Consider the following 27,640-nt stretch of genomic DNA (forward strand, 5'->3'; position numbering starts at 1 on the left):
GCAATACGGGAGCATGGACAAAATGATGCGCTTCACTGAACTACACCCCCTACACACACCTGCACCTCTAAATAATATAGATTCCCAAAACTACCCCTGTAGGCAAAAAAATTTGTTCCTATCTCTCCCAACCAAATAATTAAGTTTTGTTTAAAATAAGTCTGATATATGGGGAAACATATACAAAAATATGGGAAAATAGTTTTTTAAAAGCTCTGCCAATGGTCACATTTACATAGTAATGAGGTTGAATTGTACCCTGGTCATGATGGGGCTTTTTTTATTGATGATTTAATACATGCACATAATAAAAAGCCAATATGACCATATGAACATATATATATATTTTCAAGATTCAAAATGAACAACAGAACAGGCAATGTGAGTCATTTTCTCACAAATCAACTAGTAGAGGAAGTCTCTGTCTATAAGAGACAGCAACAAGGCAAAGAGTATAGATGAGTTCTCAGAGTTTGAGGCACGGAGAGACCGGGTTCTTGACCTCAAGTAATTGTGTAACACTAGCTGCATTAATAGTGGATATTGGACACAGATCTAGTACTAGCATAGTCACCATGGCGTCTGTAATCCGCTTTGCGACTGGGTGACAGCTTTCATACTTGCTTCCTCTTGCAAAGGATTGTTTAACAGTCAATTGTTGTAAACTACTAGTAGTCTTCTTCTTGGTCTGCTTCTGGGTTGAAGATCCACCCCCAGCAGCAGCAGCAGCAGCAGTGGGCCTAATGCTCAAGGATTCTTCTGATGAGTTCTGAATAGGGGAGGAGTCATCTCACCTTAGAAACTTGGATGCAGGATTAACTCCGATCACGTGAGAATGTTGATGATGAAGGTGTTGGGGGTGTAGATTGCAGGTGCTGGGATCTAGCTGAGAGAAGAGAGGTATCTGAAGCTGGACTGCTTGTTGTTATTTTTTAGCATAAGTTTCTGACTTTCACAAACTCTTTCCATGAACTCACTTCAAATGGCGTAACATGGATAAGGTTCCTAGATAGTTAAGGTCCCTACCTCTACTGACTGTGGCTTTACAATGCTACAAATGGCTAGACAACTGTTGTCAGGATTTGGGTAAAAATAATTCCACACATAAGAGGTGGATTTTTTGTTCTTATGCCCAGGAATGACAATGGCATTCTTCTTATCACTGGCCAGAACTGCTGCAGTCTTTGTATTAAAGTGTATGAAAATAATATTGTGACCTGTGAGGTGGTCAAAATTGACTGCAAATGACTTGAAATTAGTGTTATTGAGGTTAATAATAATGTATGGGGAAAAAAGCAAAATTATGTGATTTTAGCAAAAAAAAAAATAGGGATTTTAGGAAAAAATGGGGATCCAAAACCAAAACCAAACCCAAAACACGCAAGGGTGGTTTTGCCAAAACCAAATTCACAACCAAAACACGAAGTTCATCCAGATCCAAAACCAAAACCCATTTCAGAACACGGGGGTCAGTGAACATCTCTAGTTATGGGGGGTGCGGGTAGGAACCTGACTAGCTTTGAGGAGTTGTGCTGCATCTCTGCTGAACCACAGCACACTATATGAATGATTTACCAACTGCTCATTGTTAATTTAAACTACCTGGTTATGCTGGTGCTTGGAATAGAGAGTTGGGGAGACATACTTGCGAACAATTCTGGGCCAAAGCTTTCCAATATATCTTGGCGAGCTCCTCTAGCCTCTCAGTGGTGGAGACACGGTACAAAGTTCGCTCTCACTGGTACAAGTGCCCCTCTCAACTTAGCAAGATGCACGCGGGGGTCTCGGGGTCCTGCTGGAGATGTGGCTCTGGGCTGGGAATGCCCTTCTATATCTGGTGGTCGTGCCCAGTAATTGTGTCTTTTTGGTGTCAAGTGAAAACAGTCACATAGGAAATCATGGGTGCTCCGGTCCCGGAGGAACCTGATTTCTGGTTATTCAGTATGTCAAAGGTTCCCATTTCTCAGTTTAAAAAAATCTTTACTTCAACATTTATGCAACGCCACCATAGCAGTTGTTCCTGTCCATTGGCGGTCTCCTTTGCCCCCAGACATGCGGGAGTGGTTAAGACGGATAGTTCTTTACAGGCTCATGGACAACATAACCCTCTCTGGCCAAAAGAAGGTCACTGAATACACGGCAATATGGTTACGTTGGCTTGAATTTAAGGAATCTCCGTCTTACTGCTTCCTCATTGACTTGGGCTAATTATTCTCAGGTGGAGTTTTGGTGTGGACCGACACACAGGAGATCAGACATACTGCATTTTTTTTCCCATTTGGGCTTTTTCCCCTTGTAATGCAATGTGATTTATACACGTTGAGGAGTTTCCTTTCTCTATCTACCTCCCCTCCTCTTTCCCTTCCTTTTTTCTTTCTCTTGCTCACCCTTTTCCTTATATGTATGTTTCATACCCCTGTTTGGTATGTAATGTATGTTTGTACAATCAGCGCCACTTTATTGATTAATGGACTGTGAAGTCTATACGTATTCCTACATGGGATATGGGATTTATACTTCATTTACTGCTTGTATTAGATGTTTGTATTCTTCTAAATATTACAATAAAAACAAATTACACAAAAAAATAGGTTGTTTAATAGACGTCTCAAATGACCTCTTACATATGCAAAAGCAGCATTGTTAAAGATTTTTAATGTAAGGATTGGCAGAGCCCCTAGGCTCACTTCTATCTCGAAAACCTACTCAATTCCAAGCCATCACCTCTCATAACAAAGGCATTAATAAAAAAATATATAAATTAATTATTATAATTATTATTATTATTATTATTTTTATTTATTTAATGAAAAACAATTATTAGACTGTTCTTAATATATTTTGTACATAACATACATTTTTACAGTTGATCCTGGTTGCAAACACATGTTTTAGCATGTATACATAGCTAGTATTTGCGACTTAGACTAGCCCTGTAGCTGGAGCAAGAGATACAGCAGAAAAACAGCTTACTTCTGCGCGCACCGGAGGTCGACTTGGATGTTGCTGCACGGGAAAGCCACTCCATCCTGATCAAGCCCAATCTTGTCTGATCTTGGTTAGTACCTGGATGGGAGACCACCTGGTGATACCAAGTGCTGTAGGCTAAAGTATAATAAATTACATTCTTTTGCTGTTGTATAATGTACCAATAGCGCACAGTACACTTTATTTGTTTTTTGGAGATTTACAGGGAAGTTCCTTGGTTTGGAGGCAGCCACATTCACCATGCACATTTCCAACCAGCAACCAACACAATTCTGCAAAAGTAGACCCTGAGGGTAATAGTGCACTTAAATACCATTATTACGGTAGATTCAACACTGGCTCTTTGCTCGAGCAGAAAGTTGGGTTAAATTTACCGTAATCACAGTAATAGATTTAACGCTGCACTAATTCGGGGGGAGTTGAATCCCCCCCCCTGATTGTCTTTATGGGGGCAGTTCCCCATGTTATACATGGACTGAACAGTTATCCCACTAGATATGACAGGGGTATTCAGTGTGATGTTCAGTAGGGTGTAGCAACCAATACCAACAACAGGCATATTACTGGTATTGGTAAATATGAATGATGGCTTAAGAATGCAATATTTTACCAAGCAAAAAGGTATTTTGCATTATATATTGGAAAGCTCTAAAATAGCATAAATTAATTTACTTATTTATCTATAATTATCAGTGTTTCAATATGCTTGTTATTTGTAGCAAAACAACTGCACAATTCAATAACTCTTCCTGTAAACATAATGTGCACCAGCAGAGGGCTAACTATCCTACACAGAGACATTGTTTCACTCAGGCAGTAGTTATTATTACAAAAACACAAACTACTGAATTCGCTAGAAGAGTAAGGGAAATAAAACCTTCTTTGATCCCATCCTTCTACAAGTAAAATGCATTGAAATGTATAGATATTGTAAGGTGTTATTCTGAATTGTTACTTTTTCAAAATGCTGTTCTTACAGATGGCACGCTACTGAATAAGAGGACATCAATGTTTCATGATCAAACAACCTACAAAGGACCAATACACTGTGTAAACTGCATACTAAGGAAAGAAGGTTTTACAGGGATGTATCGTGGAGCTGGTGCAATGCTTCTGAGAGACATTCCAGGTTACTGCTTGTATTTCATCCCATACACATACTTATGTCAATGGCTGACCTTAGACCATCACACAACACCAAGTGCTTTTTCTGTGTGGCTAGCGGGTGGCATAGCAGGTATGCAACGACTGTATGTTTGTTTTGTACAAGGCATTTGAATTTGCAATGAGATTTAATTGTAGGCAACATACTGATAACATAACCGCCCATTATTAAGGTATTGGAATTTACATTAAAGATCTGCATTGATAAAGTGTAGCTTCAAAGTACAGCAGACAGGGACAGCGTTTAAATATTGTTTTGTATATTTTATATGCAACATATAGATAGGAAATCTGTCAGTGTAAAAAAAACAGAGACGCATGTAATTATTTTAGTTAAAAACCCACATGACTTTATGGGGGGTATTCAATTGTTAGCGTTAACGGAAAAAAACGAGCGCTCAAAAAATATTACCGTTTATACGGTAATATTGCGCGCGAAAAGCGTTAATACGGTAGTTTACTCGCGGAATTTCAGCTCGCCGCTCAGGGAGCAGCGAGCTGAAATTCCACGAGTAATTACCGTATTAACGCTAAGATTTTTTGAGCGCTCGTTTTTTTTCGTTAACGCTAACAATTGAATACCCCCCTCTGAACTAAGCTAGGACTTGTTTATTATAACATAGTGTGTGGAATGCAGTTTTCTTTTATTGTGATTCTTTAATATAATGTTGAAAAAGATGAATGCAAAACACACCACGGCTGTTGAATAGAAAGCATTAATGATGTAAGTACTTACATAAAATGTACTGTGTTTTGTACTGGGGAAACTGCCAAGTATCGTCTTCCTTCAGTTTGTTAACCACAATGGGGAGTGTCTGTGTAGGTCACTGTCAGAATTGAACAAGAACTTGCAATGTGCAAGTTCTGTTTGTTTTTGTTGCTGTTGCCTCCTCTTTAATAGATAACAGCTGATTTCAACTACAACTTAGACACATGTAAACAAGTATTAAAGAGCAAGAATACCCATAATTGGAAATTAAAATATATGGAACTATGTACATTAACAAAATAAATTTTATGACCATTCAACAGCTCATAACAGTCAACTAAATGAACAGTTGAATCCAGTGAGCACTCATCTGACATTGCCATTAAACAAAATCATCACCAAAAATAAGAGCAATATATATTTAAATAACATAACAGAGTTTTGTCAACCTAAATTCGTGGACATCTGGGATCCCTGAGACCTATTCTATTTGATGCCAGGAAAAGGCGACCTTGGATCCTTTAACACCTTAATATTTAATCAATTTCTACCCAGTTGGGATTTGGGGAGACATTCAAATATGTGTCCAGGGTCGACTTAGTAATAGTGTTCATCCTGTTATCATAGAGCTGAATCCCCCCCCCCCCCACACACACACAAACACATTTTTTTATTATGGATTTCCCCTTGTTGTTAGAAAATGTCCCCATTCACCTTTATTCTGCTTTACCACTAATAATTATTTTAATGTATTTTTTTCATTTTGGGCACTGGTGACAACTCTATGATAACAGAATGAACAGAATGACCACTACCACTCCATGCATCCCACATATATCTGAATGCCTCCTGGAATCCTAACTGTGCGGGGGAGTTTATGTATTCCCACCTCACTTTAGTTTTTAACAAAACTGCTTTAGAAATTTGAGGAAATCTTTTAAGATAATCCCAACAGCCTCTTACTGTCAAGATTTATCTAAGACATAAATGTTTTGTATTTAGAGAAAGTCTGCGAGAAGTGTTAGGTTATAGAGGTGGATGAAAGAAAGATTGAGCAGCTCAGGTAGCACTGGTGAGCTAATGGAGGGAGCTTCCATTGATATCACAGTGCACACTGGGATTGAATTGAAAATATTACTGCAAGTGAATAGCAGGTTCTCTTTAAGTATGTTCTCCACACAACCATCTGCAGGCCTAAATCAGGGACCTACAGAGACTACTGTTTTGCACAGGGGAAGTGCAAACAGTATGGTTTTTATTGAAGAGATCGAAAGCAGACAGGAAATAAACATAATCTCTGAAGTTCTGCTGGTATGATGATAAGGCTCAAGGTAGAACATGAATCATGCAGTAATGTGACATTCTGATGAAATGCAAAATATGAAATAGAGCATTGAGGATATTTCTGGTGCAAGGTAGGAACTAATGTATCTTGCAAAAAAGCTTGTGCAAATGTTCACAGAGCCCAATAATAACTGAAAAGTCCTACTGGAGGGCAATGAATAATTATTGCAGTCCATGTTTGAGGATCATGTGTTAATGCAGACCAGAGGACAGGAGACAACAGAAGCTATGCCCGGAAGAAACAAACTGAATGAAGTAGCCAGATTTCAGATGTCCAACACCAGCAAAACTGTACAGTGCAGTCCAGAATCAGGATACAATTTATTTTGAAACAGGAACCATTGCAGGAACAGGAACAGGAACAAACAGGTCAGGATACAGGAGCCAAGAGCATGCGTTTCAAATGCTATCATTGGCAATGAGAGTATGTGTCACTCACCGGACCGTGAGTGCCTCTTCCCGGACATTTAGGAACCGTGGCCGTCCTCCATCCTGAGGGTCTGCGCATGCGCAGCCCTTTCCTATACTTCAGTGTATGTCCCTTTAACTCAATTGGCAGATCAGGCAACACTCCCTATATTAAGCACCTGTGGTCAACACCACGTTGCCTGATCTTGGAGTCTCATTCCCTATGAGTCTCTGAAGGTGTTCCTGTATTCCTCGTGTTTTCAGCGCTGCTGATTCCTGTGGTTTCCAAACCACTTCTACCTCTGTGGTTTCCAAACCACTTCTACTACTGTGGTTCCCATACCACTTCTACCATCAACTGTATCATCGTGACTGTTTGCTGATTCCTATCCGCTGCCTCCGTGCACTACAGTCTTCCAAACCACTTCAACGCTATTTCATATCATTGTGACTGTTTGCTGATTCCTATCCGCTGCCTCCATGCACTACAGTCCTCTAATCCACATCACGCTATTATATTTCACTGTGACTGTTTGCTGGTTCCTACCCGCTGCCTCCGTGCACTCCAGCCTTTACTTTACATCCACTCACCTGTTCCTCATCAAGTCCGTGAGCTGATTCCTATCCGCTGCCTCCGTGCACTACAGCTTCCAGCCTACAACTCGCCTGTGTTCATCATCGTGACTGTTAGCTGATGTCTATCCGCTGCTTCCGTGCACTACAGCCTCCAGCCTACAACTCGCCTGTGTTCATCATCGTGACAAGTTAGCTGATTCCTATCCGCTGCCCCTGTGCACTGCAGTCTCTCCTCAGCTCTCCTGTGTTTCCTCGAGACTGCTGCTCTCATTGCCATTCGCTACTCTCCGTGATCAACAGCTCCTGGCCTACTCTGCTCTCCCGTGTTCCATCGCTACTGACACCTATTGGTTGCTACTGGTTACCTCCGTGTACCGCAGAGTCCTGCTGCTGCTGACCGCGCTATCACCCATCTTCTGCTGACCCGCTCTCCACGTCTTCACGTGTCCCGCTGGTCTACCCTCCTGTCAGCATTGGATTTATATCTCATCAACTACTCCTCTGCTGGATCATCTCCACTCTCCTGGGTCCTCCTTGAGTCCAGTTCCACGTGTTACTGATTCCTGTGGATTCGTGTCCCTGTTGGTCTACTTATCTGTGCGCTGCACCTACTAGACCGCTGCCTCATCTATTCTGGGACTTCTCATCCAGCCGGCCTCCTGCCGCTCAGGTATCGCTGCACTCCTATCTGACTGCCTGCTTCTGAACCACGGTATGCATACCTTTCATTGACTGTGCTGGTGTATTGCATACCTTGCTGGACTGTGTTGGTTCTCCTCTGGAGTCTGCTATCCGCTGAGTCTATTGCCATCATTGACTGTGTTAACTTGTGCTGGACTACTTCAAGAGACTTTCTATATTTGCAGACCTGTTCAGTCATTTATATATATTGTGCATGTTACTGTGGATCGTGTATAAGGTGCCTGTGTATATCCTGTGTTGCAGTCTCTCCCCGTGCACCTCCTCACATATATATTCAGTGGTACAACTTGCTAGTAGCAGACCACTGATCCCTGTTTCCGGTATCACCTGTTCCAGTATCCTCTCACATAGCAGTGGTACAACTTGCTATCGCAGACCACTGACTCCCCGGATACCTCCACTTGGATTCCATTCCTTCACTCAGACAGCGGTACCACTTGCTATCCGCAGACCGCTGACTCTCATCACCTCCTCGTTTCTGTTGGACATTCCCCCTCATTATAGCAGTGGTACAACTTGCTATCGCAGACCACTGACTACCTTCACGTGTCCTTGTCCTACAGTTCCTCGTGTACTATTACCTCCATATTACCAGTGCTGCTAGTCATAGACTTTCCTGAGCATCCCATCATCTGCTGTTTCCTGTTCCGTGATCACCCAGCTACCAGAGTACCCTATTACCATCTACATTGCTCTGGTAAGCCTACCACCTGGTGATCCCTGGGTAAAGACTCCTAGTGCCCGTGACAGTAAGATCAGGCCATGACAGACCCAGATACGGAACCTACAGCCAAAGAGATGCTGCAGCATCTGGTCAGCCGTGTGGAGCAACAGGATGCCCGCCAACAGCTGTTACTTCAGTGTTATCAATCGTTAACCTCCCAAGGAACATCTGGACAGACTGTGACAGCTACTACTGAGGCTCCCGTGCTTTCTTCCGTTTCCCCAGTGCCATCCCAGGTGTCTACAGCTTCTACGCTTCACCTGCCTACTCCGTCAAAGTACGATGGGGACCCCAAAACTTGTAGGGGTTTCCTTAACCAATGTTCAGTCCATTTTGAGCTCCAACCTCAAAATTTTTCTACCCATCGTTCCAGAGTGGCCTATCTTATCTCGTTGTTTTCTGGACAAGCCCTGGCTTGGGCCTCCCCTCTGTGGGAAAGAAACGACCCAATATTGCAAGATAGTGCCAAATTCATTTCTACATTCCGAAGTGTGTTCGATGAACCAGGTCGTGTGACCTCCGCTGCTTCCAGCATCCTCCGTCTGCGACAAGGATCTCATACAGTAGGACAGTACGTCATTCAATTTAGGATCTTAGCCTCTGAACTTCAGTGGAACACTGAAGCCCTAGTTGCCGCCTTCTGGCAGGGGCTCTCCGATAAAATTAAAGATGCACTGACTACCCAGGAGCTTCCTTCGTCACTTGAAGATCTGATCTCTCTTTGCCATCGTGTTGATATGAGATTTCGTGAAAGAGAGGCTGAGAAAACAACTTCTGCTAAAGCACCTCTTCGTTCTAACCCTCAATTTCGTCCAGTTTCACCCTCTGTGATTCCCATGGAGATAGGACGTTCCAAATTATCTTCAGAGGAGAGGAAACGAAGAGTAAAGAATAGACTCTGTATCTATTGTGCTGATTCCACTCATATGCTCAGCTCTTGCCCTAAGAGATCGGGAAATGCCAGGCCCTAACTAGTTCTGGAGAGGTGAAGTTAGGGTCCCTGGAGTCCTCTCCATCTTCCTTGAAATCTAAAGTCTGCGCCTTTGATGTTACTATTTCCTGTGCTACCAAAACCTTTGAGTCACAGGCATTGATTGATTCCGGAGCAGCAGGAAATTTTATTTCCAAATCATTAGTAAATCAATGGTCCCTACCAGTGATTACCTTAAAAACACCCATTACTGTGACGGCTATAGATGGATCACGTCTCATCAACGGTCTCATCACTCAGAGTACGTCTCCAGTAACCCTTCTGATTGGTGCCCTGCATCATGAAGAAATATTGTTTTTAATCCTCCCTGTTACGACTAGTCCAATTGTCTTAGGCCTTCCATGGCTTCAGTGTCACTCTCCCCAGATTGACTGGCGCACCCCTCAAGTCACGTCTTGGGGGTCTGAATGTCACCATCGTTGCCTTTCCCAAGTCATTCCTCTCAAAGTACAGCAATCTTCCATCTCATCTACCTCACCGGGACTCCCTCCTCAATATGCTTCATTTACTGATGTTTTTGATAAAGCTCAGTCTGAACGTCTTCCTCCTCATCGTTCTTGGGATTGTCCGATCGATCTTCTACCTGGCAAGACTCCCCCCAGGGGCCGGGTCTATCCACTCTCGTTACCTGAAACTCAAGCTACATCTGAGTATATACAGGAGAACCTCCAGCGTGGGTTTATTCGACCTTCCACCTCTCCCGCGGGAGCGGGGTTCTTCTTCGTTAAAAAGAAGGATGGATCTTTACGCCCTTGCATAGATTTTCGTGGACTCAATGCCATTACTATCAAGAATCGGTATCCCATTCCGCTGATCACTGAGCTATTCGATCGCATCAAGGGAGCCCGTATCTTTACTAAGTTGGATCTTCGTGGTGCCTACAATTTAATCAGAATTCGTTCCGGTGACGAATGGAAGACAGCGTTTAACACCAGAGACGGGCATTACGAATATCTGGTAATGCCTTTCGGGCTGTGTAATGCCCCCGCTGTTTTTCAAGGTTTCATCAATGAGATCTTCCGGGACTTATTATATGTATGTGTCGTCGTCTACCTGGACGACATATTGATCTTTTCACAGGACCTGCCTTCTCACCACCAACATGTGGCAGAAGTCCTTTCCAGGCTACGGAAAAATTCATTGTTTTGTAAATTAGAAAAATGTTCATTCGAATTACCTCAGATTCCATTCTTGGGGTATATAGTTTCCGGAGTTGGCCTGAAGATGGATCCAGACAAGGTGAATGCTGTACTACATTGGCCCCAGCCAACTACTCTTCGTGCTATCCAGCGTTTTTTAGGTTTTGCCAATTACTATAGACGCTTCATTCAAGACTTTTCTTCCATTGCATCTCCTATTGTGGCCCTGACTAGGAAGGGGGCTAATCCTAAGCAATGGTCACCTGAGGCTCTTCAAGCCTTTCAAACACTAAAAGAGTCCTTCTCTTCGGCTCCAATCCTTCGACAGCCTGATGTGACACTCCCCTTCTTCCTGGAAGTAGATGCCTCTAATGTGGGCTTAGGAGCTATTCTCTCTCAACGCTCGGAACAGCAAAAATTCCATCCTTGTGCCTTCTATTCTCGGGGCCTCCTGCCCGCAGAGAAGAATTATACTATCGGGGACAAGGAGTTACTAGCTATCAAAGCTGCATTAGAGGAATGGAGATACTTATTGGAGGGAGCTCGCCATCCGGTGACGATCTTCACGGATCATAAGAACTTGTCATATCTCCAGTCTGCCCAATGCTTGAACCCTCGTCAAGCAAGATGGTCTCTTTTCTTTTCCCGTTTTGAATTAATAATAACCTTCAAACCAGCTGCCAAGAACAAAAAAGCTGACGCTTTATCTAGAGCTTTTGTGACGTCCTCTGATATAGAAGAGGTTTCCAACCATACCATTCTAGACCCCAAATGTATCTCACTGGCTGCTTCATCCACCAAAACGCTACCATTTGGGAAGACCCTCGTGCCTTCTACTCTAAGGAGGAAAATCCTTTCGTGGTTCCATGCCTCTCGTTTTTCTGGACACGCCGGTGAACACAAGACCTTTGAGATTCTCTCTCGAAGTTACTGGTGGCCCTCAATGAGGAGAGACGTCAAAGAGTTCATTGCTTCCTGTGAGCTATGTTCCCAGTTCAAATCTTCCCGCAGAACTCCAGCAGGGTTGCTGCGACCACTACCCATTCCGTCCAAACCGTGGACCCATATTAGTATGGATTTCGTTACTGACTTACCACCTAGTAAGAATCATAACACTATTTGGGTGGTGGTGGACAGATTTTCGAAGATGGCTCATTTTATTCCTCTATCTGGTTTGCCTTCCTCGTCTACTCTGGCTGAACATTTCATTAAAGAGATCTTCCGTATCCATGGATGTCCTTCTGAGATTGTGTCGGATAGAGGAGTACAATTCGTTTCCAGATTCTGGCGAGCCCTTTGTAAAACCTTGGGCATACGATTAGCACTCTCATCTTCTTACCATCCGCAATCTAACGGACAAACTGAACGTGTCAATCAAGATCTTGAGACTTTTATAAGGATGTTCTCTTCAGCCAATCAAGACAACTGGGTAGAGTTGCTTCCTTGGGCTGAATTCGCCCATAACAACATGTACCATGAGTCATCATCCAAAACTCCATTTTTTGTGGTCTACGGTCACCATCCGTCTTTTCCGGAATTTCCTGCCCTCCCGCCCACCCAAGTTCCTGCGGTGGAGACTGCTTGTCAGACCTTTAAAAATATCTGGTCTCAGGTCAAAACCTGTTTAAAGAAGACATCTATCAAATATAAATCTTTCGCAGATAAGAAGAGGCGGGCTATTCCACCACTAAAAATTGGAGATCGTGTCTGGTTATCTACTAAAAACATTCGTTTGAAGGTTCCATCTATGAAATTCGCCCCTCGTTTTATTGGTCCATATAGGATCATTCAAGTAATCAATCCAGTATGTGTGAAACTTCTTCTTCCTAAGAATCTTCGGATTTCTAATGCCTTCCATGTGTCTTTACTCAAACCTCTTATTATCAACCGTTTCTCAAATCCTCCCTCAGCTCCGCAGCCAGTTCAAGTTCATCAGGAGGAGGATTTCGAGATTACTGAGGTACTAGACGCAAAAATTTCGCGAGGAGTCCTCCGTTTCCTCGTTCATTGGAAGGGCTTTGGTCCTGAGGAGCGCTCTTGGATCAAAGCTGAAGATCTTAATGCTCCTGCCCTTTTGAAGAAGTTCTACTCCAAAAATCCGGACAAGCCCGGTTCCAGGCGTTCTGTGCCCACCTTTAAAAGGGGGGGTACTGTCACTCACCGGACCGTGAGTGCCTCTTCCCGGACATTTAGGAACCGTGGCCGTCCTCCATCCTGAGGGTCTGCGCATGCGCAGCCCTTTCCTATACTTCAGTGTATGTCCCTTTAACTCAATTGGCAGATCAGGCAACACTCCCTATATTAAGCACCTGTGGTCAACACCACGTTGCCTGATCTTGGAGTCTCATTCCCTATGAGTCTCTGAAGGTGTTCCTGTATTCCTCGTGTTTTCAGCGCTGCTGATTCCTGTGGTTTCCAAACCACTTCTACCTCTGTGGTTTCCAAACCACTTCTACTACTGTGGTTCCCATACCACTTCTACCATCAACTGTATCATCGTGACTGTTTGCTGATTCCTATCCGCTGCCTCCGTGCACTACAGTCTTCCAAACCACTTCAACGCTATTTCATATCATTGTGACTGTTTGCTGATTCCTATCCGCTGCCTCCATGCACTACAGTCCTCTAATCCACATCACGCTATTATATTTCACTGTGACTGTTTGCTGGTTCCTACCCGCTGCCTCCGTGCACTCCAGCCTTTACTTTACATCCACTCACCTGTTCCTCATCAAGTCCGTGAGCTGATTCCTATCCGCTGCCTCCGTGCACTACAGCTTCCAGCCTACAACTCGCCTGTGTTCATCATCGTGACTGTTAGCTGATGTCTATCCGCTGCTTCCGTGCACTACAGCCTCCAGCCTACAACTCGCCTGTGTTCATCATCGTGACAAGTTAGCTGATTCCTATCCGCTGCCCCTGTGCACTGCAGTCTCTCCTCAGCTCTCCTGTGTTTCCTCGAGACTGCTGCTCTCATTGCCATTCGCTACTCTCCGTGATCAACAGCTCCTGGCCTACTCTGCTCTCCCGTGTTCCATCGCTACTGACACCTATTGGTTGCTACTGGTTACCTCCGTGTACCGCAGAGTCCTGCTGCTGCTGACCGCGCTATCACCCATCTTCTGCTGACCCGCTCTCCACGTCTTCACGTGTCCCGCTGGTCTACCCTCCTGTCAGCATTGGATTTATATCTCATCAACTACTCCTCTGCTGGATCATCTCCACTCTCCTGGGTCCTCCTTGAGTCCAGTTCCACGTGTTACTGATTCCTGTGGATTCGTGTCCCTGTTGGTCTACTTATCTGTGCGCTGCACCTACTAGACCGCTGCCTCATCTATTCTGGGACTTCTCATCCAGCCGGCCTCCTGCCGCTCAGGTATCGCTGCACTCCTATCTGACTGCCTGCTTCTGAACCACGGTATGCATACCTTTCATTGACTGTGCTGGTGTATTGCATACCTTGCTGGACTGTGTTGGTTCTCCTCTGGAGTCTGCTATCCGCTGAGTCTATTGCCATCATTGACTGTGTTAACTTGTGCTGGACTACTTCAAGAGACTTTCTATATTTGCAGACCTGTTCAGTCATTTATATATATTGTGCATGTTACTGTGGATCGTGTATAAGGTGCCTGTGTATATCCTGTGTTGCAGTCTCTCCCCGTGCACCTCCTCACATATATATTCAGTGGTACAACTTGCTAGTAGCAGACCACTGATCCCTGTTTCCGGTATCACCTGTTCCAGTATCCTCTCACATAGCAGTGGTACAACTTGCTATCGCAGACCACTGACTCCCCGGATACCTCCACTTGGATTCCATTCCTTCACTCAGACAGCGGTACCACTTGCTATCCGCAGACCGCTGACTCTCATCACCTCCTCGTTTCTGTTGGACATTCCCCCTCATTATAGCAGTGGTACAACTTGCTATCGCAGACCACTGACTACCTTCACGTGTCCTTGTCCTACAGTTCCTCGTGTACTATTACCTCCATATTACCAGTGCTGCTAGTCATAGACTTTCCTGAGCATCCCATCATCTGCTGTTTCCTGTTCCGTGATCACCCAGCTACCAGAGTACCCTATTACCATCTACATTGCTCTGGTAAGCCTACCACCTGGTGATCCCTGGGTAAAGACTCCTAGTGCCCGTGACAGTATGGCCAGACAGCTCAGATCTAATTGAAAGCAGAAATGCAGAGAACAGATCTGAGCTCTAACAGGAGGCAAGGCAGATTTAACCCTAACATATAGGCAAGGCTAAAGCAGAACAAAGCATTACATTAGGGCTGCTCCTGCCACCACCCCTCGTGCATTGTACACTCATGATAGTTGAAGTCACTCACTCTACCTGTAGCTATATGTAATATATTTATTTATAACCAGCAATCAGAGTCCAAGGTGCAGCCCTCCTATTTAATCAGCTTCATGCTTATGATTTGCAATTAGTGGAGGTTTGTTGCAGAACCTTTTCCTGTGGTTCCATTATTATTAATTATACAAAATAAACCAAGAAACCACAACTCAGTCCTAGTCAATATTTCGGGGGCTTTATCCCTTACGCAGATTTCCCAAGGAAGGGGCAAGGCCTCAAAAATACTGTAACAATTTTTGATTTTGTAATAAAACTATTCCTACAAGAGAATTTGTTTTTTATACACACGCGTGTACACATACACAAACACACACTAACACTGACAAATACACAAACATACTCCTATAGACAGTTATCAAATGCCTAAAATAATGCAATCCAGTAGCTCAGGCAACATACATTGATATTAATCTGATAGATCACAATTTGTTATTTTTGTTTATTTGCCTCGGTTTTAATATTTACATTACATGACAGGACACTTTGTAGTCATTTGAGTCTAGAAGCTGTTCATTTAGACACTTTTCTATACCAATCAATGCAACAAACACATTTTTACTGCGCATTTAGCTATGCATCCTGGGTTATCCATGAGTGCTATATGGTAGTCTGACGTTTAAGATTCTGATACTGTAATTATAGAGCAGCGTCCTTCTCAAATTTCTTAATCATGTAGAAATGTTAGGATGAGTAGTAATGATGATGATTTAGTCATATAAATGGAGGATACTACTTTGGATCTTTGCAAATGTGCAAGTGGATGAGGTGGATAATTGTGGATCTAAAAATGAACGTGCTGTACTTGAACAAGATAATGAGGAGAATGATGATGAGTGTGTCGATGTAAGACAGCCACCAGTGGTACCAGCTCATGCTGATGATAATTGCATTGTCATACCAGGGCATAAGACAAAAAAAAACATCTCTCGTGTTTGGAAATATTTTTACCCCAACCCAGACAACATTTGTCAAGGTATCTGTAGCCTTTTTGATGCCACAATAAGTAGAGGTAGGGACTTTAGGCATCTAGGCAGTGGCGCACGCAGGGGGGGTTTCTGGTTCTCCAGAAACCCCTCCCCTCCGGGAACCAACAATACTGTACAGCAGCCGCGGCGCTGTCAAAGAAGCGCCCGCGGCAGTGCTGTATTGTAGTATAATACAGCACTGCCGCGGATGCTTCTTGACAGCGGCTGCTGTAGAATTCAGCCTCGCTGAAATGGAGCTGCTGCGCAAGCTCTCTCTCGCTCTATTTTTTTTTTTACGGGGTGGCGGAAACCCCCCCTTCTAAACCCTGCGTTCGCCCCTGCTAGGCACCTCCTTCCTGTTACATCGTTTGCAGCAAGTTCATTCAAGTCATTTTTCAAAAGTTATAAAATTGTGTATAGTAGCAAACAGCCCAGCATCAGCTAACAGCGGAATGAATAGACACCTCATGCAATCTTCAATGTCAGTACTTTCATCATCAACCTCCACATTATTATTACATAGCCCAGCATCAAATTTTCCAATTCAAATTTACTCCCTTAATGCAAACCATGAGTCCCAAAAGACATCCTTGCGCACTACAGCCATGCCCAAAACATCCTTCTGTGAAGGAGCACAACTGCTGTATGGCTGTCCCTTCAGTGTGATCTGGTTGCAGCCCACGATGAAACAGAAACTGCATTCCGGAATAATTCGCAGCCCCATCGAATTCTATCATCAAATGGGGAGCAGTGAGGCCAAGCAGGTTAATTTTTCTCTGAGTGGCGTTCAGTGACTTCAGCTCATCTGTGTCCAAATTAAACTGGGTCAGCCAGTTTACCAAATCAATTTCTGAGCCTGGGCTCTTGTGGGTGGTGAATATTGTGTTATCAGGTGTTATATAAAAACATTATGTTCACTGGCTATTCATGGCTGCCTGTGGACAACCTCATACCCATTGACCAAGCCAAGGAGATGGTGGCCTTAGCGGCTGTTGACAGAATTGGGAGGTCATTGTTGACTAGTCTGCTTGTATGATGAAGAAGACCGGCTGACTGGGCTGGGAAGCATATGCCACCCAGGCCGATCCCATAGAGGGCTACTTTTTGACCACCTGCATTTATTTTTTTTAGCCTCGGTCATCAGGTTAGAATTTGCCAGCCTGCCCCTGATGAAGAACCCACATTGTTTTTATGTTGTTTTATAAAACAGAGAATATTTGTAGTCACAGAGAAAGTGACCATATCATGGTATCCATAAATGAATGCCTTTGTGCACATGCCATAAGAATGATACATTTCTGGTCTTAAATTAAAGCCATCAGGACATGCCTACATATATCATCTGACCTCTGTCCCAGAGCTGCATGCAATGATCATGGTGTAGTTGGACATTAGTATACAGTAATATGTAACTGAGACATCATTGATCTCAAAGTGTACTTTATTTTTAGTGCACTCAATATACACCGAACACTTTGAGCACTAATATATATTAAAAAGTCCTAAACAACCCACCAGAGCGGATATAATTTTCTACAGCTAACAGGGGCTGGGGGGATGGGGAGCATATATCCCCCGGGGGAGTCCCATAGTGGGCTACCTTGCGCTGGATCACCGGGCTCCATTCATTTATTTTCCCATACTAGGCTGCTGAGCCGAGTCTTGCCCCCTCCCCCCTGCGCTAACATTTTCCAGCCAGTCCCTGACAGCTAATGAACATTGTACCCCTGCTCTGGTGGTGTCTCTAGATGCTGAATAGGCCTTTGATAGGATTTTTTTTTACTTCAAAAATCCGTTCACTGGCTATTCCTGGCTGCTTGGGGACAACCTCATACCCACTGACCAGTATGAGCAGGCCAAGGAGATGGTGTCCTTGCGGCTGTTGATATAATAGGGGTGCAACGTTTACTAGTCTACTCTTGTGATAAATAACAGGTGCTGGCTGGGCAGGGGGGCATATGTCTCCTGGGCTAGTCTCATAGTGAGCTATCTTGGTTTGGGTCACTGGGCTACCATTCCCTGATGAAGAACACACATGGTTTTTATGTTGTGTTTTTAAAACAAAGAATATTTGGAGTCACAGAGAAGGTGGTCACATCATGGTATTGAGAAATAAATGGCTTTGTACACATACCATTAGAATGACACGTTACTGGTCTTAAATTAAAACCATCAGGTGACCCTTACATACCTCTGCCCAGAGCCCTCTGATCCCCATCCTGATCAAGTGGGCATTATCTTGGGCCACCGTGCCGCGGATAATACGAGGTGAATTATAGACATGATTTCTACAGCTAACAAACATTCTGGCCCCGCTCTGGTGGTTTCTCTAGATGCTGTAAAAGCCTTTAATAGGGTTTCTCCTTTAATAGAGATCTCCTTGCCATTATAAAAATCAACATTGAAAGTCCATTTCTCCGAGAGCACCTCCAATGTTGTTTTTTATGTGAAGTTGCTGCATTGTACCATAACCCTTTTGCTGCCGTCCTTGCTAACAGTGCTGCCTTAGTTTTTTTCCCTAATAAGAATGGCACCAGACAAGACTGCCCATTGTCTCCTCTTCTTTTTGCTCTCTTGATTGAGCCACTGACATCTAGGATCCGCAAATACCACAATACTACTGGCATTCAAGTTGGTCCTGGAGACTATAAGCTTTCCTTGTACGTGGATAATATCCTCTTAAAACTTGCAAACCCTCTCGCTTTATCAATTTTTCACTAGTTGTTTAATATGTTTTGAGCACTGTATGGTTTTGTCATTTGTAGGCATTTTATTTAATAAAGGTTTTATAATTTTAAGGAAATATTTGATATGTAGGTTTTTTACAAAACGAAAAACAATTTATTCTGGATGCAGCACACCCTTGTCTATCTACTTGTCTAAAATGACCATCCTATCAGCCAGTGCTCTGCCACAATGTTTCATAGGGATTGAAGCATGCTTTGCACTCATAACTTGGTTGTTCATCCTCCTCCTCCTCATTTTTTCAGCGTAGTGCTAGCACACAGGCAAGTTACTTTTTGTATTGCTTGTTTCACAAAGAAACATACCAGTGTCAATTGGTTGGAAAAACTCGGGAATATCATAGCAAAATGCCTCACCCTTCGTAGTCTCTCCTCAGGATTCCTTATTGCCGATTACAAAGTGAACATTGTGTGTGCATTGCAACTGGGTGAATTTCAACACAATAAACTTGGTGGTGCAGAATCTCTTAAAAAAATTATAGGTTGTTACAAAGAGAGATCTCCTTGCCATCAGTCTTCTTTAGGGCCATCCCTGCCTTAGTTGCATTTACTTTATTCTTCAGAGTTTATTCCTTACTGGCCTTTCTTCGTCATAATATGTGCCTTTTTGTACTTTTGTATTTATGTTTCTGTTCTCAAAAAAATGAGAGGTCGTGAAAGGAGATGCTGGCTGTGGCCCATAAAATTTCTGGGCATTTTCGGCATTCAGCAATCGCATGTAGATCATTGCAGCAGCTTCAAAAAAAGGGACCTGTCATATCACCAATTAAAGCAAGAGATAGTAGCGAGGTAAAATTCTGTACTTTATGAACACTACTGTGACTTTATATTTCATAGGGATTGCATCTTTTATTAAATTGCCACATATTTGTGCAGCTACTCTGTCACTATATTTAGCCAGGAGGTGGATCATAAAAGAAATATGTATATACACAGGGTGGCGGGTCTTGTTAAAAATATTTATTATAAAGTGAACAAAAAAAAATAAATCAACACAAAACCTATAACAATAAACCACAAATACGAAGACACTCATGTATCTATAATAAATGAAAAATAAAATAATGAAAATGCACTTGGAATACAAATATAGCTGTCCTCATATAAAAATAAAAATGTCTGGCAGTACACATAGATTAAATAGTCTAAGATCTTAGTATCAATATGCAGCAAATAGATGGTTTCTTAATCTTAATCCACAACTGTGTGGAATAGCGGAATAATAAATATTATATTGTTTATAGTCTCACCCACTGGTAAAGTTCTTATAACCGATCTGGATGTGCACCTTATTGGACGATGTTTGCAAAAGGTCAGAAGAAAGAAAATCTTGATATGACCCAGGCTCCGAAGTGTAGAATATAGAGAAATTAATATATGTAAGCTGTTAGGGAACAGTTTCCCCATAGATAATTACAGCCAAGTGTGGATCTTCAGAATGCCGGATCTCTAAATATCTTCACTCTGACACCCTGTTCCTCTCATTAGTGGAGAATGGGGTACTGTTTCCCCCGCTTTGAAGACCCCTATTGACAATCTTAGAATGCACCCTCGTGAGAAATACTTTGAAGGATCAGATGAAATAATGGTGACATTTAGTATCCTAAACTTCAAGGTGCTGTTGTAATTGAGAAGATGTCCAGACTGTTGGGGAACGGACCTCCTGTGGATATTTTACAGCCAAGTATTTTCAGTCTCCAAAACGCTGAATATTCGACTGATTAAGGTTCAACTTATATATCCTCATATAACGAGGAAATAGGCCACTTTATCCCGCTTAAAGAAAATGTTAAATGTGAAATGACAATCCATCCAAAGAGTATATGATCCAATGAAAATTCAAGACTGTAAAGCATATCAACCTCACGTGTTTCATCAGCACAGAGGCTAACTTTTTCAAAGATGATGAGATAGCACTCCCTTCAGTCCTTTTATAGCTCTGTTCAAATATTAATTAATTTGATTTGTAGTTTCCAATTAAATAACAGCTGTTGAACTTAATTGAAGTAGCTTGTTTCAGCATATAGTATATAGATATACTAGGGTGTAGTAAGATGGAGGGTGGGACAGCGCAATTTTATTATAGATTGTATTGCATATATTTTAACTCACAATTATTTTCTTTTTAATTCTGATTATTATTTGCAAACTACTGGAACAGCCATGGGCACGAGTTTCGCACCCAGTTATACCAATATTTATATGGGCCATTTTGAATATCGGTATATTTGGAATGGAGCATATGGGGCAAACCTTGTGTACTATGGCCGTTATATTGATGATCTTATTTTTATCTGGGAAGGTACAGTTCAATCTATTACCGATTTTATCACATATCACAATCACAATGAGTATAATTTAACATTTACCGGTAGTTGGAGTTCAGAGTCTGTTCATCTTCTTGATTTAACTCTTTCACTACAAGATTTGAAGATTGTTACCGAAAATTATCAAACCCAAGTTGATACTAATAATTGTATAGATTTCAATAGTGGTCATCATAAACCATGGCTAGAGAACATTCCTAAAAGCCAACTTAGTAGAATAAGAAGGAATTGTTCCACATTTAATTTATTTGATAAACAGGTTAAGAGTATGTTAAGATCTTTTCAAGAAAAGGGATATCCATCAAAAATCTTAGCGTATGAATACACCAAAAATCTGGATCGAAATTCTCTCTTAGAGCCTAAAAATAACGTAATAACAGATATAAAAATTGATTGAAAAATGTAAAAAATTGGTAATTTGAAATTAATTTCTAAATATCAAACAAAATCAATGGCGATAAAACAAATTATTAAAAGGAACCACCATATTTTGAAACAAGATCCTATTTTAGGTACTGTAAATTCAGAGTATCCCTGTGTGATTTTTAAAAAGAATACAAATCTATAAAATTTACTAGCACCTAGTTTTTTCCGCCCAACAGTGAATAAGGAATTAGAATCCCAGGATTCTGGGTTCTTGGGTAATTTAAAAGGAAACTACAAATGCGGAAAATCATGCTGTACAACTTGTCAGTACATAAGAAATAAAGATGGAGTAGTGAAGTCTCATTCTTCGCAATAAATCTTTAACATACCTGGTTTTTACAATTGTAGCACTATTTTTGCCATTTACGTACTGCAGTGCCCTTGTGGACTGCAGTACATGGTAGAATGACTAGGACTGTAAGAATAAGATTTATGGAGCATTGACGGAATATAATTAATCAAGTGGAAAATCATAGTATATCTAGACATTTTTAAGAATCTATGTTCTGCTAACCCTTCAGGCTTAAGTGTGGCTATTATTGAGTCTATAAAACCAACAATTAGAGGTGGGGATAGATTTAAAACTCTCTGTGAAAGGGAGACGTTTTGGATTTTTAAATTACGAACTTTAACAACAGAAGGGTAAAATGAACATTTGGAATTTAACTACAGATAATTTGAGGTGTTTCTATGTATCTTCATTTTAGGGGTACAGAAGGTCATCATCTCATCCTCCACATATTAAATATTATTCCCTAGATATCTACTCAGTTTGTACTCTCTATGGCTGGTTATCCCATTTCTCTTTTTTATATTCTATGGATGCTCTAGTAGTCTTTAAATCTTTCAATAGTGTTTTGAACCTCATTTTCTATTGATTTTTTTCTATATTATACGTTTTCTCTTTATGGGATACTAGAAGGAGCTGTGGCTCAGCAGAATTACAGCTAGTCACAGCAATATATTGAATAGGGTTTGATCCCCGATACTGACTGATTTCTAAAAATATTTCTTTGTTAGGTTTTAATTTATTCCTTTTACTATTGGAACATATGGGATTTAACTGTAGATAATTTAAGTTATTTTTATGTTTAAACATTTTAGGGCTACATAAGGTCATTACCTCATCCCCCACATATTAAAGACTATTCCCTTCATATCTATGTAGTTTGTACTCGTTATGGTTGGATATCTTTTTCTTTTTTTCATATTCTATGGGTGCTCTAGCAATTTTTAAATCTTTTAATAGTGTTTTGAACATCATTTCTCTATCGGTCTCTTTCCATATTATGTTTCTCTCTCTGTGAGATATCAGAAGGAGCTGTGGCTCAGTAGAATTACACCCAGTCACTGCAATATACTGAATGGGTTTTGATCCTTTATACTGAGTGGTTTTTAAATTTTATTTATTTATTTTTTTTGCTAGGCTTAAATTTACTTTTTTTTTATTAATTTATAAGAACATTTTAGGTATATGCCGGAGATAACCGATGAATACACTTTAGATAATTAGTTATTATCCTTCGGGTTTCTCTCTCTTTTTTTAACCATTTTGGCTTTTTGCTTGTTTTTTGTACAGTAATTGAGATATATATATATATATTTAATAAGAAAAGCTTTCTTTCTCTCTCTTCGCCCTAATTAAATAGTGTCTTTTAATTGTTTTTTAAGTTTAATGTAACCTCTAATAGACATTCTAGAAATAGTAAGATATTTATAACTACAAAGCAAGATTCTAATATGCTGAAACAAGCTACTTCAATTAAGTTCAGCAGCTGTTATTTAATTGGAAACCACAAATCAACTCAATTAACATTTGAACAGAGCTTTAATAGGACTGAAGGGAGTGCTATCTTATCATCTTTGAAAAAGATAGCCTCTGTGCAGACGAAACACGTCAGGTTGACTGTCACGGTCTCAAGGTCTTTACGATGCGACAGTTTAGCGCTACTCCAACAGGGCGCAGAGTCTAACGAGCAGACGGTGCTCACCAGGATCTGCAGGTATTAGTTGGCGCGTAAGCTCTGAAAACAAGCAGGTAGGATAGCAGGTGCTTGGTTGGAGCGTAAGCTCTGTAGACAAGTAGAATAGCAGATACTTGATTGTAAACAAGTAGAGTAGATGGTGCGTGGTTGGAGCATCAGCTCTGTAGACAAGTAGAGTAGCAGGTACTTGGTTGAAGCGTCAGCTCTGTAGACAAGTAGAGTAGCAGGTGCTTCATTGGAGCGTAAGCTCTGTAGACAAGTAGAATAGCAGGTACGTGGTTGGAGTGTAAGCTCTGTAGACAAGTAGAATAGCAGGTACTTGGTTGTAGCGTCAGTTCTGTAGACCAGTAGAGTAGCAGGAACTTGATTGGAGCATAAGCTCTGTAGACAAATAGAGTAGCAGGTACTTGGTTGGAGCATCAGCTCTGTTGACGAGTAGAGTAGCAGGTACTTGATTGGAGCGTAAGCTCTGCAGACAAGGTAGACAGGATAGAGAGCAGCCACGTCTAGGCACCAAAAGGCAACTGAGGAACAGGCACTGAGTGTTTAGAGGAAGTGCCTTTTGTATTTAGCGCCAAGATTGCCTGGCCAATAGGGATGCAGGCAGAGGTTTTATAAGTTGCGGGTCTGCGCATCCAAATCCAAGATGGCGGCGCCCGGGAAGGAGCGGACCCCCTGAGTCAGGTAAGTTTGCCAGGGGTCGGGTGAGCCGCCCAATACACCGGCGAGTGACATTGACATGACCCATATGACTGTACAGTTCTTGCTTGGTGGAAGATCGGTTATGAAGTTCATACTGATATGGGTCCAGGGTTCCTGAGGAAGCGGCAAAGGGAGCAGTTGGCCGGCAGGACGTTGATGTGAAGACTTGTTTTGTGTACAGGTACTAGAGGAAGAGGCGAAGTCCTTGATATCAGAGTGTAGACTTGGCCACCAGTAATTTCTGGGCACTAATTCTGTGGTTTTGCAGATGCCCGAGTGACCAGAGAAAATGGTGGAATGGAAGTGCTTCAAGAGCTTGTGGCGGAGTCTAGGAGATACAAAGGTTTTCCCAGATGGAGGAACAGGAGACTTGAGCTGTGTAGCAGACACCAGACATTTAGGGTCCAGGATAGGATGAGACGGTTCGTCCTCAGAGAGCACGTGCGCAGAAAATGCACGGGAGTGAGTGTCAGCTCTTTTATTTCTATTCCCAGGCTTGAAGGTAATACGGAGCGGGAAAAGAACAAGGACCAGCGTGCCTGTCTGGGGTTTAAGCATTGTACGGTTTGGAGGTATAGAGTGACATTGACATGCTTTACTGTCTTGAATTTTCAATTGGATCATATACTCTTTGGATGGATTGCCATTTCACATTTAACATTTTTCTTCAAGCAGATAAAGTGGCCTACTTCCTAGTTATATGAATATACAAGTTAAACCTCAATCAGCCGAATATTCAGCGTTTTGGTGACTGAACATATCTGGCTGTAAAATATCCACATGGAATCTGTTGGGGAACGGATCCGCTGTGGATATTTTACTGCCAAGCCAACCAGCTCACTGCAGCCTTTGGCTAAATTGGTAAATTTTTTAACAGTTGTGAAGAAATCATTAGAAAATAGACAGTAAATGACTGCAAATGAATGTTAGTGCTATAAATACTAAAAACAGCTCAAAGTCACATTTTTCACAATTTTTAAGTAAATTCAGATCCAAAAGGATTTTTGGCCAAAACAAAAACCAAAACACAAAGAGGTCTTAGAACCAAAGCCAAAACATGAGGGTCTGTGCACATACCTAATTATAATTATAGAGGTTCTCTAGGGCTAACCAAAACATTGACACTACAATAAAAAAATATATTTTTCTGTGCTTTTCTAAAAAAAGATCTGGGTATGTTACCTTATTACTGAGTTTTAAATATTATAAAGCAACTATAATTTTCAGTTTCAAATAGTTTTTCACATTGAGACAACTCCCATCCTTTTTTGTAGGTACCTGGCCCTCTCACATTTACCTTATATTCAGTACCCTTCCAGATGTCACTGAAGAGGACCACAGCCATCTATAGGTTTTACTCTGCTTGGAGAGGTAGCATCCTGTGACCCTATCATCAGCATGGGGGTTTCTTTAAATGGCTTTAACATATATATTATGGCAGGGCCCTCTTAAGACCATCTTGGGCCCCCGGGCACAGCAGTGCACCGGGGCCCCTATATATACAAAAAAAAAAAATGATTATATATATGGGCCCGTCGGAGGAAGCCCAAAAAAAAAAAACTTGGAAAAAGAAAAGAAGAAAATACTTACCGTGCTGTCAGCTGGTGATCCGGCTCCCTCCATGGTTTCCTCCTCCGTCGCGCTCCGCAATGGATATCGGGCGGGCGTGATGACGTCACGCCCGACATGCACTGCGAGCGCGACGGAGGAGGAACCAGCTGACAGCACGGTAAGTATTTTCTTCTTTTTTTTTCCAGGTTTTTTTTTTTTGGCTTCCTCCGACGGGCCTCCCTGGGCTGCAGGGCCCCCGGGCACCTGCCCATTGTGCCCTACGGGAAAGACGGCCCTGTATTATGGAATTGATCCCTCTCAAAAAGAGGCATAGAATAAATAATCTCTAGCATTTTTGCAGCCTTACCCCAGTGGTTGACGTTTTCTGTAAGGTGGGTAGAGTTTGAAATAAACATAAAGACTACAGGGGCAATTCAATTAGCTGCAAGGTTCCATTGTAGCCTTGTGCGTTATGTTTCCATGTGATGTGTAAGTAATGATCTTCGTTAATTTTTGTTTACAACCTTGCATTTAATTGAATCTTCCCCTATGTGGTACATGTTGTTCTCTGTAAATGGGTATGGGAATTTCTGAAGTCGCCTCTAACATTGTTGCTAAGAGATGAGTCAACTAATTTAGAAGGGTTTAAAATTCGTTTTAATATTACTGATTCAAAAGACACCAGGAAATCCCAGATCTAGCTGAAGTTCGTCACATAGTTTTGGGTTTAATTTAACACTAAAAATGCTGGCAAGTTATATGCCCTCTATTTTTTCTATAAATGACAGTGTCACATTTTAACCTTTGACATTTAGCGCAGAGAGATATTAGAAAAGTGGTATTGTCAAGAAGTTACATTTTCTTTTCTTATTTTTATAACAATATTTTTATTTCAAGTTAATTCAAACAATAACACATCCAGCATGCAAATTTGGAAATAAAATACAAAATAAAGAATACTTTAAAAAACATATATGAATTTGTATTGATTCTATGTTATCTTGATTTATGAAAATGATAAAATGGTAAAATGTGAGTTGGGGAAGGTTGGAAACAGCAAAACATAAAAACAAAAATATGTAGGCGATAACTTATGCGGTATAGAGAAGAGTTAGAGAGTGGCAGTACAGTGTAGCAAGAACTTAGTCAAAGAGTTACAAGAGGAGAAAGTTTCAAATTTATAAGGAGTTGTTTTCAGTGAGAATATTGGACTATGGGTCTTTGGCAGGGGCAGGCTGGGCTGGGGGCAGGAGGGCATTTGCCCCCCAGGCCAGTCCTATAGTGGGCTAGGTTGGGTTCTGTCACTGGGCCACCTGCATTTTTTTTCTAATAGGCTGCTGAGTCCAGTCTTGCCCCCTAGGCTAAATTTTACCAGCCCTACCCAGGTATTTGTATATTCTTCTTCAAAAGATTATAATTAAAAAGTTCTAAGTAAACCATGGTTCCCATGTTACAGTTACATTTCCTATATTTAAGTTATAATAGTTTAGCTTTCCGCTTTTGATTGGCTGATGGCAGATTCACCCCTGAAGTTGATAGGTGCCTTCATCATTGATTGTGCATATTTTATATGATTTTGTGAGCTTATGTTAGTAAGATTTTTTATTTGCACAGGAGAAGGAGATTTCCTGTATTCGTGAGTTTTTTGTACATTTTTTTTCAACCTAATAGCAAATGCGTATTTCACACGCAAAGCCAAAGTTTAAAAACATTTAGTGTAAGTGAATCTGATGTATGCATGATATAAGCCTAGGGCAAATGCTGAACGCATCTTGCGATTCGATTAACTTTTTATATTTGCACCACTGCATTTTACATCT

At 41.6% G+C, this 27,640-nt stretch overlaps 1 protein-coding gene across 2 annotated transcripts in view; it reads left to right on the forward strand.

The window, feature by feature from the left end:
- The window catches only part of SLC25A48 (solute carrier family 25 member 48), a 90,922-nt gene that overhangs the window by 24,930 nt on the left and 38,352 nt on the right, over nucleotides 1-27,640 (forward strand). For both annotated transcript variants that reach the window (XR_012691403.1, XM_075209862.1), the window contains exon 5: nucleotides 3,968-4,225. Coding sequence is in view for 1 of the 2 variants with exons in the window: in XM_075209862.1 (XP_075065963.1) it covers nucleotides 3,968-4,225 (258 nt within the window). In the remaining variant the exon portion in view is untranslated. The remainder of the gene's footprint in view (nucleotides 1-3,967; nucleotides 4,226-27,640) is intronic.

Source organism: Mixophyes fleayi, chromosome 4 (genome assembly GCF_038048845.1).
Source record: "Mixophyes fleayi isolate aMixFle1 chromosome 4, aMixFle1.hap1, whole genome shotgun sequence".
Lineage (NCBI taxonomy): Eukaryota > Metazoa > Chordata > Amphibia > Anura > Limnodynastidae > Mixophyes > Mixophyes fleayi.